General features: G+C 43.7%; 1 protein-coding gene across 1 annotated transcript in view; it reads right to left on the bottom strand.

Annotated features, from left to right (window-relative positions):
• The window catches only part of JAZF1 (JAZF zinc finger 1), a gene marked incomplete at both ends in the record, with an annotated part of 168,807 nt that extends 151,886 nt beyond the window's left edge, over positions 1-16,921 (bottom strand). Inside the window, one exon of the mRNA XM_079538441.1 lies at positions 16,807-16,921. Within this exon, the coding sequence (XP_079394567.1) occupies positions 16,807-16,921 (115 nt within the window). The remainder of the gene's footprint in view (positions 1-16,806) is intronic.
• Positions 16,922-17,149: the final 228 nt, after the last annotated feature.

The following is a 17,149-nucleotide window of genomic DNA, read 5'->3' as shown; positions in this document are numbered from 1 at the left end:
CAACTGAAAGACCTACATCATTAAGTGTAAGATTTGCCATTAAATATACCAGCAATGGGCAGATACAACAGATCCACGCAGAAGCACAGCTGGGCATCAGTAATGATCAGTTGACTGGACTTGCACCTCAAGATCACAATCCAAATTTGCCAGTTCATATCCACTACCATGACTGGAATTGATTTGGAATTAAAATAAATGACTCACATGCAATCTGCTAAGTTTCTGGAGAAAAGGCACATTTACAAGCAACATGAGAAACATTTGCTACAGAACAAAAATATGTAAACAAAACACAGGAAGGACATGAACAAAAAGTTACTCTATACCATATGGAGTACCATTGCCAACAATGTTCCAGTTACAAAGATTTTGAACAACTGAAACTCATAAATCAGCAGAAGTTAGTCAAATGCAGACAAGAAACCAACCAACAACTTGTACTTCAGTACGGATACCTCACCTAAAGAAAGAGCCTCACAGGAATTGCTCAGCCTTGGCTGAGGTGCTGCAGAGACTCCTAAAAACATGGAGTGCAGCTATTCAAACTGCATGATGCACCACGATCCTAGTGTAGAGAAAACAACCATTCCTTAAATTAACCAGCAGCTCAACTTTCAAGAAAAAAGTGTTTTATTTCAAATAAAGCACACCTGAAGTTCACAACTGTGTATGTAACTACCTTTCGCATATGCTTAGCATGAGCATTCGATTCCATGTACTCACAATGATGACATATGTCAAAGTTCATTTGGAAAAGATTTTTTCACCACTTGTCACACTCTTACAGACCCAAGCACGTGGAGTTCAACATTTCACCATGAATTTTACACACAACTGAGGAGAAAACAAAATGGGGTAAGCTGGACACAATGAAATAGGCGAGAGAAAACGGTACAAAGAAGGATGAGAAAAACTAACCCAGGTTTAAACAAAAATTTGAGTAAGATTATCAAACGTGACAGACACTGGTTTTTAAACACTTTATATTCCTAATAAGAGGTTATCTCAATAGACAGATTTTTAAAATAGAGGTTCAAACGCTTCTAAACGCGACTGTGAGACACAGCTGTCTGGACAGCTGATCCAGAGGATCCCATTCAGCTCTGCACAGAAGGACCAAGTAAACGAACACGAGGATTAAAAACGCAGCAATGCAAAAGTAGCGCAGGGTAGGGGAGCAGCAAAATCAGAAGAAAAAAGAAAAGGAGGAAAAGCAAAATAAACGACTGCAAAAATATTACTCTAAGTCCTCAGTGAAGCATAGAATAAAACAGTTCAGTTGCAAGCAGCTTGACAGTCAGAAGAATCCAAACAAAAACTTGTTCTCATCTCACAAGGGAATACAACCAGGGCAGCATACCTCTCACCCTACTCTCCTGATGCTGGGGCAGCACTCACCTGTAACACAACCTACCAGTCACAGGAAACCTTCTGGCTCTCAGATATTCACATCTGTGTGAAAGAACTGACACAGAGAGGGGAGGGGCAGAACTGGAGTTTATATAAAACTCTCTTGCAACCACACGCACACTACATGACCCTGGCAAGCGCTTTAATCTTTTATCTTGCAGGCAAACCTCTCCAGATTTAGAAGAAAATAAAGAAAAGGAAAACCACACACCTGTGAACGAATGAACACAAACAGTGCAATGACCTAGAAATACCACCCTGCCTCACAGCATGTGAGACCTCAGTTGCTCTCCATCTCTACAGAGGGCAGGAGTTGCAGGAGGGGGGAAGGCAGAAGAAAAAATAAATAGCAGCAGTCTTCACGGCAGTGTCAGGCTCCACAAGCAGGCCGCAGGCCAGACCACAGTATGGTTTATGATTCATAGAGAAAAAACTACGTTCACAGGCTGTGATTTCTGCCCTAGCTTCTTTCATGGGCAGTGGTTTTGGTAGATAAATTGTATCTGAATCAAGAATCGCCTTCTGTAAGCACCCCAGATCAGCCTTCTACCACCGGCATGCTCCTTTCCTGCTCACAGCTGCGCACCCCAAGTGGCTTTGGAGAAACACCACCACATCAGCATCCTTTGCCCAGGCAAGGCAAGTATCAGCAAGTGTTATCACAAAGGATGCGATAACAGACCAACTGCTCATCAACACCACTGTGATCCTCAGTAGCTTCGCAACACTGCTGCTGTGTAGGCATGGAGTTACTTCCCCCACAGCAGCCCATACAGTGCTGTGCCCTGCACTTACAGCTAGGACAAAGTTGCCATTACTGATATTTTGGCTACTGCTGAGCAGAACACAGCATCAAGACTTGCTTCAACCCCCCTAGAACCAGTAGGCTGGGAAGGAGACACCGCCAGGGCAGCAGGTCTAATCCAAATGTATCTTTTGCCATCCTCCTCCTTTGAGGAGAGGGACTTCAGCTGCTCATCAGGGCAAAACCGCCACAGTCACTGAGGATCCTGACACTCTTAGCTCACCTGTCTCACCAAGACATGCAGGCAGCGGCAAATGTGACCCTTTCCTGCTGCAGCAGATCCCATTTACTCAAATTTCCTCAGTTTTCAAAGAACTGAGAGGAGACAAAGTGTGTGGGGAAAAAAAGGAAAAGACAGGAAAAAGATTTGCTAACTACAAGGAACTCTTACAATCCCAGTCCCACCACTGCTTAACATTTTATTCCTCAATTTTCTCTTCATCCAGTTGTTCCGTTTCTGCAAAGACAATCTGGCAGCAGCACATTCTTTTATTCAATACAAAGTCAAATATAATCCGAGATCATTAAAAAGCAATAAAGCACTCCTTCAACAGCTAAAACAATAGCAACAGAGTCAGAAAGAGCACTCTTGCTGATCTGGAGTCTCTCTCTGTCCCTCACTTTCTTAGAACCGTTTTGGGCATATTCTTGTTTCAGGCATACACACAAAGAAGAGGATCAATAGAAAAAAGAAAGGAAAAAAATATATAATAGAAAATGCAGAAGAAGAAAAATATAAATATAGCAACTAATAAGTAATCCTTAAGCACTTAATAAGCACTGGGTTTGGAAACGGCCTCACAGACCCTGCTCTGAAGAATAAGGCTCATAGACAGAGTTTAAAAATCATACTTGGCTGATGAAATAAATACTTATGGTTCACCTCACCTGTCCACATATTTTGACCATCTAAGATTTTCTCCTTCAGAATCAATTGAGCTAACTACTAAAATCTCAACAGCACACAGAAACAGATTGTTTTCACACAGAAAAACAAGATCAAGTTACGGTAAACATATGTTAAAAAAAGAAACAATCAGAAAAACAAAGTAGCCATATACTCCACTAAGTAAAATCCATTTTGAATTCCACAATGAAAGGGAATTCAGACTTCAGTTTCTCACCCAAAGTATTTATTTACATGCGGCATGTTCGCATTCAGATAAAGGAAAAGTAAAGATCCTTTTTGCATATGTCACTCATCTTTATTTATGCATAGGCTTAGTTGTGAGCCTACATCACCTGATATAAATACTGGCATCTTCTCAGTGGAGAAGTCACCCACGTACAATCCAGAAGTATCAGAGGTCTCCTAAAGCCCTTGTTTTCACAGCCCTGCTGCCCACCACCAGCTGCTTCCACCTCCCTTGAATTCATTCTCTCAGTCACTAGGCAGAGACAAGCAGCCCTTGCAGTAACTTCTACATACAGAAAAGGCACATTACCAAGCATCAATGTTTATTACTGCCATCAACTTATCTGTAATTTTAACATTGCTATCAACCAATACCTTGCACTTCAGCAGGAAAACTACGTTCACTTGCTGTCTTTCATTACACAGTATTCCCTTCCCCCTTTCACCTAAATCAATGTGGAAATTCATGCACCAGACCAATACCTGAAACAGCATTTTCACCTCCACAGGAACATGGTCTCATACTGGAAACCTCAGAATTCATATTTTCACCCATTTTATTACTACTTGAAAGATTCAGTAGAAAACAAAATAACAAAACCAAAACAAACATTTTAAACAAAGCACAGATAGGATAAGATAGGAGAGCTTTAAGTTTAAAAAAAAAAAAAAAAAAAAAAAGTAACCCCACAGGAAGCAATACTCAACACCACCACACAGTTCCAGCATCTTCCTCCTATCTCTTTTACTGTACTATTCCCAAAGTAAAAGTTCAAGACCTGTTACACTACTTAAACCAGTCATGAAAAGGAGATTAGATGGCAAAGCAAATAATGAAAATCTTTCAGTACTCTAGATCTATTAACACTGCATCAGCAAATAACTTGGATGTTATTCCACCTGATTTGCAAAGTGCCTTCCTATTTTCTTCAATCCTCAGACAAAATCCACAACAGCAAAGTTGGTTCTCTGTTACTTTCACACTGTAACATGATGGAAAACGCAACAATGACAGCACAGTAACAAAATCCCAGGCTGCAGCCCAGTGAGGGTCTGCTCAAATGCAACAGACACGGACAAAGAAAAGAATCTGCCTACCTTCAAAAGGCCTCATGTACACAGGGATCTTCAGATGAGATACCTTACCTACCAACCCTTACATGAGGTCTGGAAAAGGGTGGATCCTGGCTCCAGCCCTTTCATCACTCAGGCACATTGCATTGCTTGCACCTGAGCTCATTTGTGTTGGCCCTGCCTTACTACCAGGTGCTCAATCACCAGACTCAGCACTTCCGCTGCAGTTACACAGAGTTAGAAATACACAAATTCCACTCTACAGTGTATTTGATAAGTAGATTAATCTCTGTAGTCCACATATACAACAGCAGCGCTCTGGCCATCTCTCACAGGCAATACTTCATCTGGGTAACTTCAGTTGGCTGAAGCAGTTTGAAATGAGAAGAAACTTATAGGACTAAATCTTTGTTTCACATCAACTAACTCCAAAGCTGTACAGAGACAAGAAATTATGATGTTGAAAGTAATGCAGAAGTTTCTATTTAGTGGCAAAGCACTGGTGATTTTTAGAAGTCATCTTCAACATTCATTTCTATAGGAATGCTGGATGTATGCAGAAAAATTTCATTCCAAACACCATGGACTCAGAATCAGCTACACCGTGCAGTGTGGGTAAGCCAAGTTTAGGAAACAGGGAGCACTGTTTTCCCTTTTCCTAAATCCAACTTCAAAATGGTAACACTGACACCACGAATGCACATCAGTGAAGAAAAGATTGCGTATATTAAAAATGTTTGCTCCTCAATAGAAGGTCTCTACGAGCTACTCCCCAAAAACAAAACCTGATGAAAGTCAGCTGGCCATACATAGGCACGTGCTCAGCACAAGACCCATGGAATGCAAAATGCATCGGAACATCTTCATTCTCAGCAAACGTCCACAATCAATCCTCAAATTCAAGCCCCTAACAAAAAAAAAAAATAGTACGAGTTGCTATTCCATTTATCTAATGCCTCAAACTGGGGCCGCACTGTGGTTATCTGAGTGCTTGAATACAACCGATGAATATACACTGAGTAGCCAGTCTTATTACTACTGTGTCTTTGTGACAGGCGTTTCCCTGTTCTCCTCCAATCAAGATATCTACTAAGAAGTCTGTGTACAAGCCAGCAACTACGTTATTCAAGCCTTTCTGGTAAGGTCACGTCACTGTTACTGGATGTCTTTCATATTACAACACACCCTAAGCAACAAAATAGCTAAACAAGTTGCTGGTATATTACTATGTACACCAAACAGCTAGTAAATGGAATGATCAGGAAAACTTTTATAAGTGATGTGAAGTCCTCACATCTCTTTCACAGCACAGAAATAACCCTGTGCTCTCTCTGCAGTCTCCCCATTCACATCCATGGAGGATGGAGTGGCTTTTAACTAAACCTACCTCTCACTACTGCTACTCTTTTCCCAGGTCATCTGATTGGAAGAGCTATCACGTTTGGTTTATTTGTCAGTTTAAATATTTTCTGCACGTTTACCATGTAAGAATCAACCAAGTTTGTTTAACTAAGCCATATACATCCATTTCAAAAAGCAGACCATACTGAAAGCAGGCACTGCAGAAGGTACTGCCATTTTCAAGAGAATGAATAAATAACTCAGCAGTCCCTAAGTACAAACCCCTCTAGAAATGTATTTACAGTGACTACACAAGAGCTAAAATACTCCTCTACCATCAAGAGGAATCATCAATTCTCCCTTTCCAAAGTAAACACAGAGAGTTATCTACGGATATATGACAGCTCAAGCACTACAAAGTGCTATTGCAGTTGTGCAAAAGAAAACAGTCCAGGCTGCAGCCAAGTGAGGATCTGCTCAAATGCAGCAGCCATGGACAAAGAAACAAAGGAAAAAAAAATCTTCTTATCTTCAGAAAGCCTCAGGTTCACAGGGATCTCCAGAAAGACACCCTTCCCTTCCCCCTGCCAACACTAAATGAGGCCTGTGAAGGGGTGGATCCTGGCTCCACTCCTGGTCACTCAGGAGCACTACTTGCACCTGAGCTCCCCTAGGTTGGCCCTGCCTTCCCACCAGGTGCTCAATCACCGATTCAAACTGTGACTCAGCATTTCCACTACACCTTTCACAAACTGCTTTCATTCCTTGCTTCAACTTCAAATTTATCCTTCTTTATACCTTGTTATGCTCTGCTTCTTTGCTTTTTCTAGCAAAGAGTGTGTGAAGCATCAGGAAAGAGATGTTAGGCATCAGTAAAGAATCAAGCCAATATATGCAGTCTGGTTTCCCTTTAACTTCAAAACTTGGAATTTCAGCATTAGTCCTTCAGCTAAAGAGATGAATATCACACACTTGGTGAAGACAGAAAAGGAACCTTCTGTGCTTAGAGGGTTCAAGTGCACACACAGGGTTCTTATCAGTACAAGTAAACTGTATCATACTATTATACTTGTGTAAGCATTCTGTTCCTAAGCTGTACTTGCACCAGAATATAAAAAAATAAATAAATCAGAACAGTGAGCATTCACAAGAAAAGAAAGCTTTGAGATTTTACACGATGGAGTGATTCTGTGGTTCCAGAACAGAGGAGCAGCAGCTGTGACAGAACAGCTCCCACTCCAATGGAGAAAAATAAACTACTCACCTGCAGAACAGCAGGAGAGCACAGACAGGCTGGAGATTTTCTGAAAAGCAGTATAGAAGGGCAAGCAACTTCTCATCTGCCTAAAAATCCTAAATCACGTGCCTACCAATCTTAGCACAAAATACTTGCATGCCTTTCTTGGTGGATTTTTATTACACAAAGGGCAAAACACTTTGTGTCACCAACAAAATCTGTGGTCTGTGTTTATGTGTACTGGAACAACTGCTCCTCTTAAGCTGATCACTGCCTGAACAGATTTTCACTCGCAGACAGCAATCTGTAGGTGTGGGATTCATCATCCTTTTCCCTCCACCTGTCAGAGCTTCACAGATGAAAAGAAAGGTGGCAGGGAAGGAGTGGAGTTGAATCTTCCTAGTTTAGGAAACAAAGTCAGGAAATTAACAGGGAAAAAAAAAAAGTGTAAAGGTCTGCCTTTGTTCCACGTGACAACACACAGATGAGACTTTTCAAATTTTATTTTAAATTTCATGCTACCCACCAATATGCAGTTTTTTGGTTGATGTGACTTATCCCACACAACTGTCTTCCCAAAATGCAGGTACAGGAAGGCTTTTTTTCTTCTTACCTCTGCAGGTTACTATCCTCTGTCAATACTGCCAACAACAAACTAAACAGGTGGGCAGTTTCAACCACCTCTCTCCAGCTCTCACTTTTCATCAAAACATCTAGTTGGTCTTCAGTAAGAATTAATATTTTAAAATTACAACTGCAAAAAGATCAACATTATTATTATCCCTAATCATTGATGTAACAAGTCTAATAGAACAAAATGACTGCAGAATAAACATTGTGCCACCACAACACATAAGTTAGCAGCGCTGCCTAAAGAACTCAGTTCCATGGCACAGTTCTAGCCACACACCACACAAAGATGCAAATAAATACTCACACGCCTCAAACATTTATGCACACCTGCTGCTACAGAACATGAATAAGCAAAATTAGTGTCTGAGCTCAGTTTCAGACCTAGCAATACGAAAACTGCTCCAGAGCTAAAATCCACCAGGTAAAGGTGGCTCAAAAGTAATTTCTTCTAAAGAGTTAATATTAAAATACAAGAATGCAATCAAAATTATCCACACAAGGTAAGAGCAACAAATACTTCTTCCCCATCCTGAGCATCCAGTTACCATCTCACAATGTAACAAGCTGTGCTTATGGGCTCTTAATACTTAACCCCAGCCCTGGAAGCTGGCTCAGTGAGCCATTACAAGTCCTTGGCATGTAACTATGCTCCAGATCACTATGTCCGATGCAGACTTTATTTCCCACCCTGAATCTGGTCTAAAAAGAGCCCTGGTAATTGCCTCAAGATAGCTGACAGCAAAAATAGGTTGTTGGCTCTGTTCTGAAAACAAAATCTCACCAAAATTGCCAGTGAAAAAGAGATCATTCTGGATAGCTGAAATGAGAAGATATTACATCCAGATAACTGGCTCTCTGGATAGCTGCCCTAGGACAGGGAACAATAGCTGGAATTATACTGTTTAGCATAAATGGCAAAGATAAAAAGCATGAAGATTGACACAGGCACAGCATCTACATTTCTCATCTACAGTAGCATTTATGTGGCTCAGGACGACTCAGTCAAGTTAAGAAATGTTCTGATATGTAAGGAAGCTGTAGTATTACTGATGCTAGCACTGTCTGGGAAAAGTTCTAAGCACATGCAGAAAGCCTCCCTAAGGTACAGAGAGGTCCACAGTACTCTGCATTGAAATGATTAATCTCTGGCTTGAGAACACCAACAGCATACTCCTGAGTTACCTCCTGTGCTCTCACAGCTGTGTAGCTGTTCTGCTGCCCTTCCACAAATCCATCTTATTAGTTAACTCACTAAACAAGTCAAGAAGTTCTTGTAACATGGCCTAAATGAATCTGTGGGGGAAAGGAGTTCTTCGGCAGTTTATATAGATCTCTACAGCATTTACTTATGCATCCCCCTCTGTTCTCATCTTAAAAAGTTCATATAATGAAGCCATAAAACTTGCTCCGCAGACATCCCAGGAACTTAATGGGATAAACAGAAAAAAAACTCCCTTGCCCAAACTGAAATAGAGATGAGTGGTTTATTCATGTATTTATTGCAGAACTAGGACCTTAACAGCTCACAGAGCATCCAGGTGACCCAGTGCAACAACCAACGATGCCTGAGAGGTAGCAGACACTCCTCTACCAGTTACAGGAGCTGCAACACTGCTCCAACAGATTGTTACAAAAAGAGGTAAGCTTTTTGGTCTCCCCACAAGTCTGGCACTAAATTTACTAGAATCTTAGTCAGCACTTTTACCAAACACAAAAGGAAACATGAATAACAGGCAGATCCTCAATAATTTGGTAACTGGGAGTACACAAGCATCCGAAGTCTTCACCAAGCCCTGAAGTGAACTCCTGTATCAACCACACGTGTGCTGATGAAAACACACAAAATGATACAAACACACAAAACTTGCTGTTAGCAAGAAGGAGGGAGTGATGGCAGGGTTTTGTTCATGGAATGCTACAGCCATCCAGTGCACCATGGGGCTAAGTTCACATTCACATACCCATGCTAGTTTCAGATAGCAGTGAAATGGGATCTCTGGTGTCCTAAATGCATCACCTCCAAATTCTGCGTTACAGCTTCACTTACAGTTCCTGCCTGGGTAACTCCTAGAAAGGAAGATGACTACAGTACACGATACTGAAGACATGATACTTTACAGCTACCTGCTTCCACAGCACACAGATATTCAGCAGTTCTATTTTCTTTCAGCCAATATTTATGATTTGATGACTTTTTTCATGAAATTCAAATTTTCATGAGAACAGAAACATTTGCAGACCTGTCAAATTTGAAAAGTAGCCCTGGGGAAAAAGAAAGAAAAAAGTGGGGGGAACCTTAGAAGTGTCCAAATACTTCCTAAATTAAAAAACCAACAAACAACAACAAACAAAACAACAAAAAAACATTCAGGTGGAGCAGTTTTAGAAACAGCAATGTTTCAGAACGAAAGTGCTCATCTTTTCACAAAAATATCATAAATAAAACCTTTTTGATTCAAGCTTGGCTTCATACCTCACTGCTTTTTCCCCCACTTTTCCCCCCTAACTGATAAAATCTATTTAAACTCATGAATTCTATTTCCACTTCATCCTTTGAATCACAGAACGGAACATTAGTAAGATGTAACACCTGTATTTCAGTCAATTTACTTGTTAATGTACTATGTTACCTTAAACAGAACTCAACACTAATAATATACTCCAGTTTGAGAACACATCAGAGACACAAACAGCACTGCAGTCTCCTTGGTGAAGAAATCCATTCCTTTTCTTTATCACCACACATAGTTAAGAAGGAAAGTCCTAAGAACGTGAGCTAAAAAATGCAAAAACCATAATCAAAGAAAACCATCAAACCAGAATATTACTTCAGCCTCTCAAAACTAAAGGAATGTACAATAAATAAAGCACTTGGAATTGTCATGCTGTAGAATTAAAAACTGAGTAACAGTACAGGTTGCTTAAATTTAATTGTGAATTATTATTCACAGACCCTTAAAACCAAGGATCTTTTTTGTTAACTGCAGCTAATTTAACAAATATATTGTTTAATTAACACTAAAAATCTTTGTCTCTGCTTTCTCAAAGTGTATATAGCTGCTATCTACTTAGATTTTTATCATTCAATTTTTGAATTACTGGTGTTTACTAAACCCAAATAAAATTAGTACTCAGTGAAACACAGCTTGTACAAGAAAAAAACAATAAAGAAAAAAAAACACATTCAGAAGAAATACAAGAAATACATTTAAAGCAGCTGGCCTCCAGTGCTTATTTGTTTTGCATGGAAGTATTCTGCAGCTTGACATAAAATATTTCTGATTACTTGCTTATGTTTGCACTGTATCATATAGGAGGAAGGAATGGTAGAAGAATTTGCCTCTGAATTAGACAGGCACGTTCCCTCATCTTTTGGCATCACTTCTTCATTTAATTATTTTATTACTCGCATCCTTGACTCTTCACATTCTCCAGGAAAAGATGAAGTAGACAAAGAAAATAATTCATTAAGTATCTACCTGGTTACTTAACATTTCTCATAAGGACTTAGAAGGACTGATTAGTCACAGAAACTTTCTCTCACACCCTGAAGTGCAGACACAGTAATCACTATACATTTTCTTCCAAAGACAAGCATGCTTTGCACCAGCAAAGCGTAACACAAGCATTGCAAGTTACCTGGTATTTCTTCAGCTTGTTTTATTAGCTGATTCATATTTAATCGTATCTGCCATTGTACAAGACGAGCAGAATGAAAGCTGCCAGTACACAGCCCAGCAATAGACCTCACCCAAAGCCACTCAAGTAGGCAAAGAAAACACTCCCAATAGCTTCATACAAAGCCTTCAGCCTTAAAAAGGAAAAATGTGTTTGTAACACATTACCAGATGTTTGTTTTCAGCCCTTTCTTCCAATAATATATACAACCGAAACTTTAGGGCACACGTTAGCCTCTCTATGTAACTGCTAGCCTCAGAACAGGACTGTATTTTACATCAAGAAGTACCAAAAATCATATTTTAGTTGAAGCTTAATGGCAATTCCACTTAGCTCCATGTGATTAATTTAATTTGGACTTAGTTACAAATATTGCGTTTAACATTTTATCTCAATTTCAATTCAAACCCAAGCAGCAAAGGAAATCAGATCTAGAAATGGAAAAGAATTCCCAAATCTGTTATTCTCAAGATTACAAGCAGGGAAAAAAACTGCTGATCAGAACCACTGGTCACAGAAGGCTTTACTTAAGATAGAAACAATTCCCTGAAATAAAACGCCTTTTCTCACCAGACCAACTTGCAAAGCAAATAGGCAACATCCTGGGAATATGCGTGCCTCCACACTGCTGGGAAATGCATTTTCCATAAAGAACAAAAAATCATGGACAGATCTGGACAGAAGATTAAATTAAGGTAAACTTAACAATAGGCTACAATTAGGTTTCTCTAGTTGCTTTCTATGAACAGTAATTGGTACTACTGCTGAGGTAAGTGAGTAATTGTTCGCTTATTTTGCAAGGCCATATAATTACACATTAGGTAGCACGATGGAGAGTACAAGGTATCTGTCCCTCAGCTTCCAAGTACTGGACAAAGCACCCCACATACTACTCTACCTGATTTCCTCAGAAGGACTGCTGCTCAGCCACAAACACTCCCTCATGCCCCAAAGAGCACACATGACAGCAGCCACTTGGTATTTTCTCCCAAAGACTATCCCATACAGTTGGTGTATCACTTACTGCATAAAAAGCCTCAGGATAAGATCTACCACTTCTTCAAAACAGCAACTCCCAACTTCAAATGTTAATTTACACATTAGGCAAAATGCTAAAAAGGAGTTGTGTGAAATAACCACCCAAATCACGTTCACGCACTTCTGAAGAGTTGTCGCAGGATTCATCCTACTGCTGGGGAACTGGTCAACTTTGACAAGAAGCACCACTGCTCTCAGCTTTGACAGCAGAAGCTTGTATATTTATACCTCAGTAGAAGCTATTCAACAGAACTTCTTATGAAGTTATGCTGACATGTACCTACAGTGAATCATGTCAGTTTGTGTGACTATCTGTGCAGATGGGTGGATTCTTCCTTCCATCAAGATCTACTGACCATTTCAGTGCAACACAATTAACAGTCTTCAACTCCATTAACCACAGAATGGCTTAGGGTGGAACCTTCAAGACCACCTAATTCCAACCCCCTGCCATGGACACGGCTGGCACCCTTCAGATCAGGATGCCCAGGGCCCCATCCAACCTGGCCTTGAGCACCTCTGAGATGGACATGCACTGCTTCTCTGGGCAGGCTATTCCAGTGACCGTTGTATGTTCAGACACTCATTTCATTCACATTCATTCCCTCAGCGCTTCTCAGGAGAAGAAATGCTGTCCAGAGCCATACAGATGCACAGGTGAGCATATAGCACGCTAGTCCTTAACGTGGAACAAGTGAACACATACCAGCTCACACAAACAACCACCTCACCTCCACATATGATTAAAAATACCTACCTATAAATCCAAACTAATTTTTGCTTTTTAATTACGTTTTCGAAATCTGATAAAGTGATTCAGCTCACTTTAGTGATGAGTTTAGTCAGAATAAACTTTAAATGAAGAACTAGCTTCCAGAATCTAGTGGGTGGCATCCCTGCTCATGGCAGCAGGATTGGAACCCATGACCTTTAAGGTCCTTTTCAATTCAAGCCATTCTGTGATTGCACAATCATTTGTATGCATGCATACATGATCTAAAGGACGCAGCTCAGCTACAGGCAGACTGATGAAAAATCAAATCACAGATGAAATAAAACCAAAAACCAAAGCATTTTGTTCCCATCCTAGCAACATCAGAGAAGTAAACCAGCAACCTGCAAGAGGACAGAGCAATGAAAAACCAAGAGGCAGGGTGACTGCCTATTAAGGCAGACAAACAGGCCCCTTCTTGGCACACTTGCTGAGGAGGTGGCAGCACTTCAGACTGCATGGACAGTACGCTGGTAGAAAAAGCTCCCAGAGAAGCATCATAAAAATTAGTAATCAATGGTTTTGAATCAATGTCCACTTCTAGCTGTGAGCCGTATAAAATGCAAATAGAGCACTTTTATAGTCAGTGCTGCTGCAGAGTTACAGGAGTTCCTTTTGCAGACATTCTCACTGCAGAGGACACTGTTAGGGCCTCCGGGAAGTCCCAAGAGCTATGCTCCCAAATTAGCTTAACTATTTTCAGTGCAACAGAATACATAAATGTAATAATTAAATGAAAAAAATAGAGACCAAAGCCAATATGCTGATGGGTCATCAGCAACTTCTCAAATTTGAATGTTTCATCCAACATGCCCAATTCCCCCAGTCTACCAGCATAAATCTTTTTTTTCTGTGTAGTGGTCATTTATCAGGTGGTCCATAAGATGTTAGTAAGAGAAAACACACACACATACACCAAGTCCCATAACTGCACAACGAACTACTTCATTATCATATCATTATTCATGAATGCTATGTTACAAGTAAGGAAAGGAACAGTAGAAACTAAATACATTCTGACCTTGGAATGCCATGAGCCTTTACAGTAAGTTGAGCTTTATTGGCAAGGCTGATGGAAAAGATCCCTGGGTAAGTACTTGTTCCCATCTTTTCAGAGACAACATAGCTCGAAAAATGACTAACTTCTCACCAGCACTCCACTGACAGAGCTCCCATTCCACTGCATCCATTGCAGCAACTGAGACTACATGCAGAGACCACCAGGAGTCCACACTATCACACTATGGATGGTGTCCCACAGAGCTGTTCAAAGCATCAGGCTTGTTATCTGCAGTGTGACACCATTTGCCTTGCAAGCTCTCACTTCAGTTCAAAGTTACAATGGAAAATAATTGAGTTTCCTTTATTCTCGCAGCACACCTGGAACATCCCAAGCAACCTATGTTTTACATGGTATGTTACACAATATGTATGCCAGAAGCTGCAGTTAACTATTAACACGGCAAATTTTGGTGCACATTTCTTACCCTGCGTGACAGAAAACACTGGACTCCATCTGCACCAAACTTACAGAGAAAGGAGGTGCAACACAAGCTCCTATTTGGAGGTTTGCTTCTTTACTCCAAGAAAAAACATTAATCACATTCTGGAAGAATCTGCACCTGGTGAGTCTGGGGCTCTGATCCTTCAGGCTGCTCCAGGAGCCCACCACATGCACCAACTCGTGCAGCTGAGGCCTGGAGGTGAGAACTGAGATCCACTTTGGCATAATAGGTGCAACTCTCTACTAATTTGTCAAGCATTTGATGAAGTTGAGCAACACAACCTACCTGCATCATCTATGCTTGAGCAGGTTGCCTTTACCTTATTGCCACGTGGAGAGGAAATGTTAAAGCACATTTGTGCTATTTTCCACTGGTTTGCACCCCATCAGTTGCACACACGACATCACATGGGCAAAGCTTCAGCTCTGTGTAGTCCAAGCAGTGGCAAACATGTTAAATGCAGGTGTACACACTGAAAGTGTACTGCTTTCTTGAGACAGGAAAATAAGCATCACATACACGAATATGTTACAAACATCACATACACAACGATTAAGGAACTGCAACATTTCAGCATGAAGTTATCCTCTGTGCAGAGGAGCCAGAGAGCTGCTGACCCCAGATTACAGGCCACGTGGGCTGGTCTCTATCTGTCCTGACACCCCACAGGCTGTAGCACCTCTGGGCTGATAACCACTGGAGGGATGCAAGATGACTTGCCAGCTTTCAGTTTGGTCACTGTTTCTCCTAAGCTTTTCTGTTGCAATGCACAATGCAGGAAAAGCTTGGCAACTGAGATTCAGCAGAAAACCCCCAAAGCCAGAGCAGTATCACAACTCGCAGCACGCCGAGTCATAAATTACAGAGCGTTGCGGTGTGTGGTTTTGTTACCTCATGCTCAACACGATGGTAATTACGAGCCGCACACCTCCCATCTCCCTGACCCACAGCACTGCATGAAGGTAATGCTACACTTGTGATTTAAGCTTCTCTAATTTTTCAGTCGTTCAGGCCTGCTTATTGAAATTAGTCTGAAGCGTGCACCATCAGCTCCATCATTTTGTAGCAGCACGTTATTTTGTTATGCTGCCACTGCATCACAGCAGCCTGCAGCCCACTGGTGCTTAAAACTTCTGTATTTTCTGCCCCGATTTTAGAAGCAGCAGCCCCGTTTGGAGCAGCTCGAACACTGCAGCTTCTCTATAAACGAAGAAACGTGAGAAAGCCCGGGAAGTCGCCTGAAACTCCAGGCAACACCTGCCGGGGCCGAGCCGCCGGCAGCCGACCGGAGCGGCGGGGAGACACTCCACCAGCGCCCGGCCCGGCGCCGCGCTCCACGCGGGCACGCCTGGGGCCTAGCGGCGGCCCGCAGAAAGTTGGCGTGAACGACCGTCGCGCAGCGCCGCGCCGCGCCGCACCGCCCCCTCCCCTCAGCACCGCCCGCACAGCCGAGGGGCGGCCCGGCGGCCCCTGCGCACGCTCCTTCCCTCCCTCCCCGCCGCCCGCCCACGAGGCACCCTCCTCGCCGGGAAGGCACTGACGAGTCATCGCCCCGCCGCCCGCAGGCCCCGCCGGCTCGGCGGGACGGGGACGGAGCCGCGGGGAGAGAGCGGGGCGAGCCTACAGGTGACGGCTCGGGCTCCACCGAGCGGACGGCGCGAAGCCGCGGCTCGGCCCCGGGAGTTCCGCCGTTCCACGCCCCCCGCCCGCAGCCGTCCCCCCCGGCGCCTCCCGCGCGGTCGAGCTGCGGCGGGCGAGCCGTGCTCCGCCACACCTAGCAACAGCGCTGACAGGACGCAGCGCGGCGGCGGGAGGAGGAGGAAGCGGAATGGCTGCCGCCGCGGCGGCTCCCTCCCTCCCCGGAGCCCTGACAGCCGGAGCCGGGGCGGAAGCAGCAGGCGGCGCGCTGCGCCCGTCCTCCTCCTCCTTCTCGTCCTCCGGGTCTCCGCGCTCCCCGCTGCCGACGCCAACTAACTCCCTTCGCTGCGCCCAGCGGGCTGCACGCGCCCACACCCACCGCGCGGCCGCCTCCCGCGGCCGCCCTCCACGTCGCCCCGCGGGACCGCTCCGCGTCCGCCCGCTCCCAGCGGCGGTGGCGGCCGCCGCCCCCCGGCTCCCGCCGCACCTTGTGCCGCCGCACACGCGGCCGTGCCCTGCCCTGCCCCGGGCGCTCACCGATGTGGTTGTCCTCGATGTGCTCGATGAGCTCCGCCAGGGTCGGGAAGTGCAGCCCGCAGCCCCCGAACCTGCAGGCGTTGGAGAAGAAGGAGGCGGCGGCGATGCCTGTCATGGTGTTACATCGAGATCCCCCCGCCGTGCCGTGCCTGCTCTGCCAGGGCCGGCGGCGGCGGGGCGGGGAGAGGCGGGGGCAGGGGGGGAACGGGACGGAGCGAGAGATGGGGAGAGAGCGAGGTGGGGGTGGGGAGAGGAGAAGGAGGTGGCGGCGGCGGCGTCGGGAGCGGCGGAGGGGAGGGCCGGGCTGGGTGGGGGGAGATGAGGCAGCCGCAGCTGGGAGGAG

The sequence above is a fragment of the Tetrao urogallus genome, assembly GCF_951394365.1.
Source record: "Tetrao urogallus genome assembly, chromosome: 7".
In the NCBI taxonomy this organism is placed as follows: domain Eukaryota; kingdom Metazoa; phylum Chordata; class Aves; order Galliformes; family Phasianidae; genus Tetrao; species Tetrao urogallus.
Note: the sequence above shows the minus strand (reverse complement) of the source record. Positions and strands in the feature narration are given on the sequence as shown.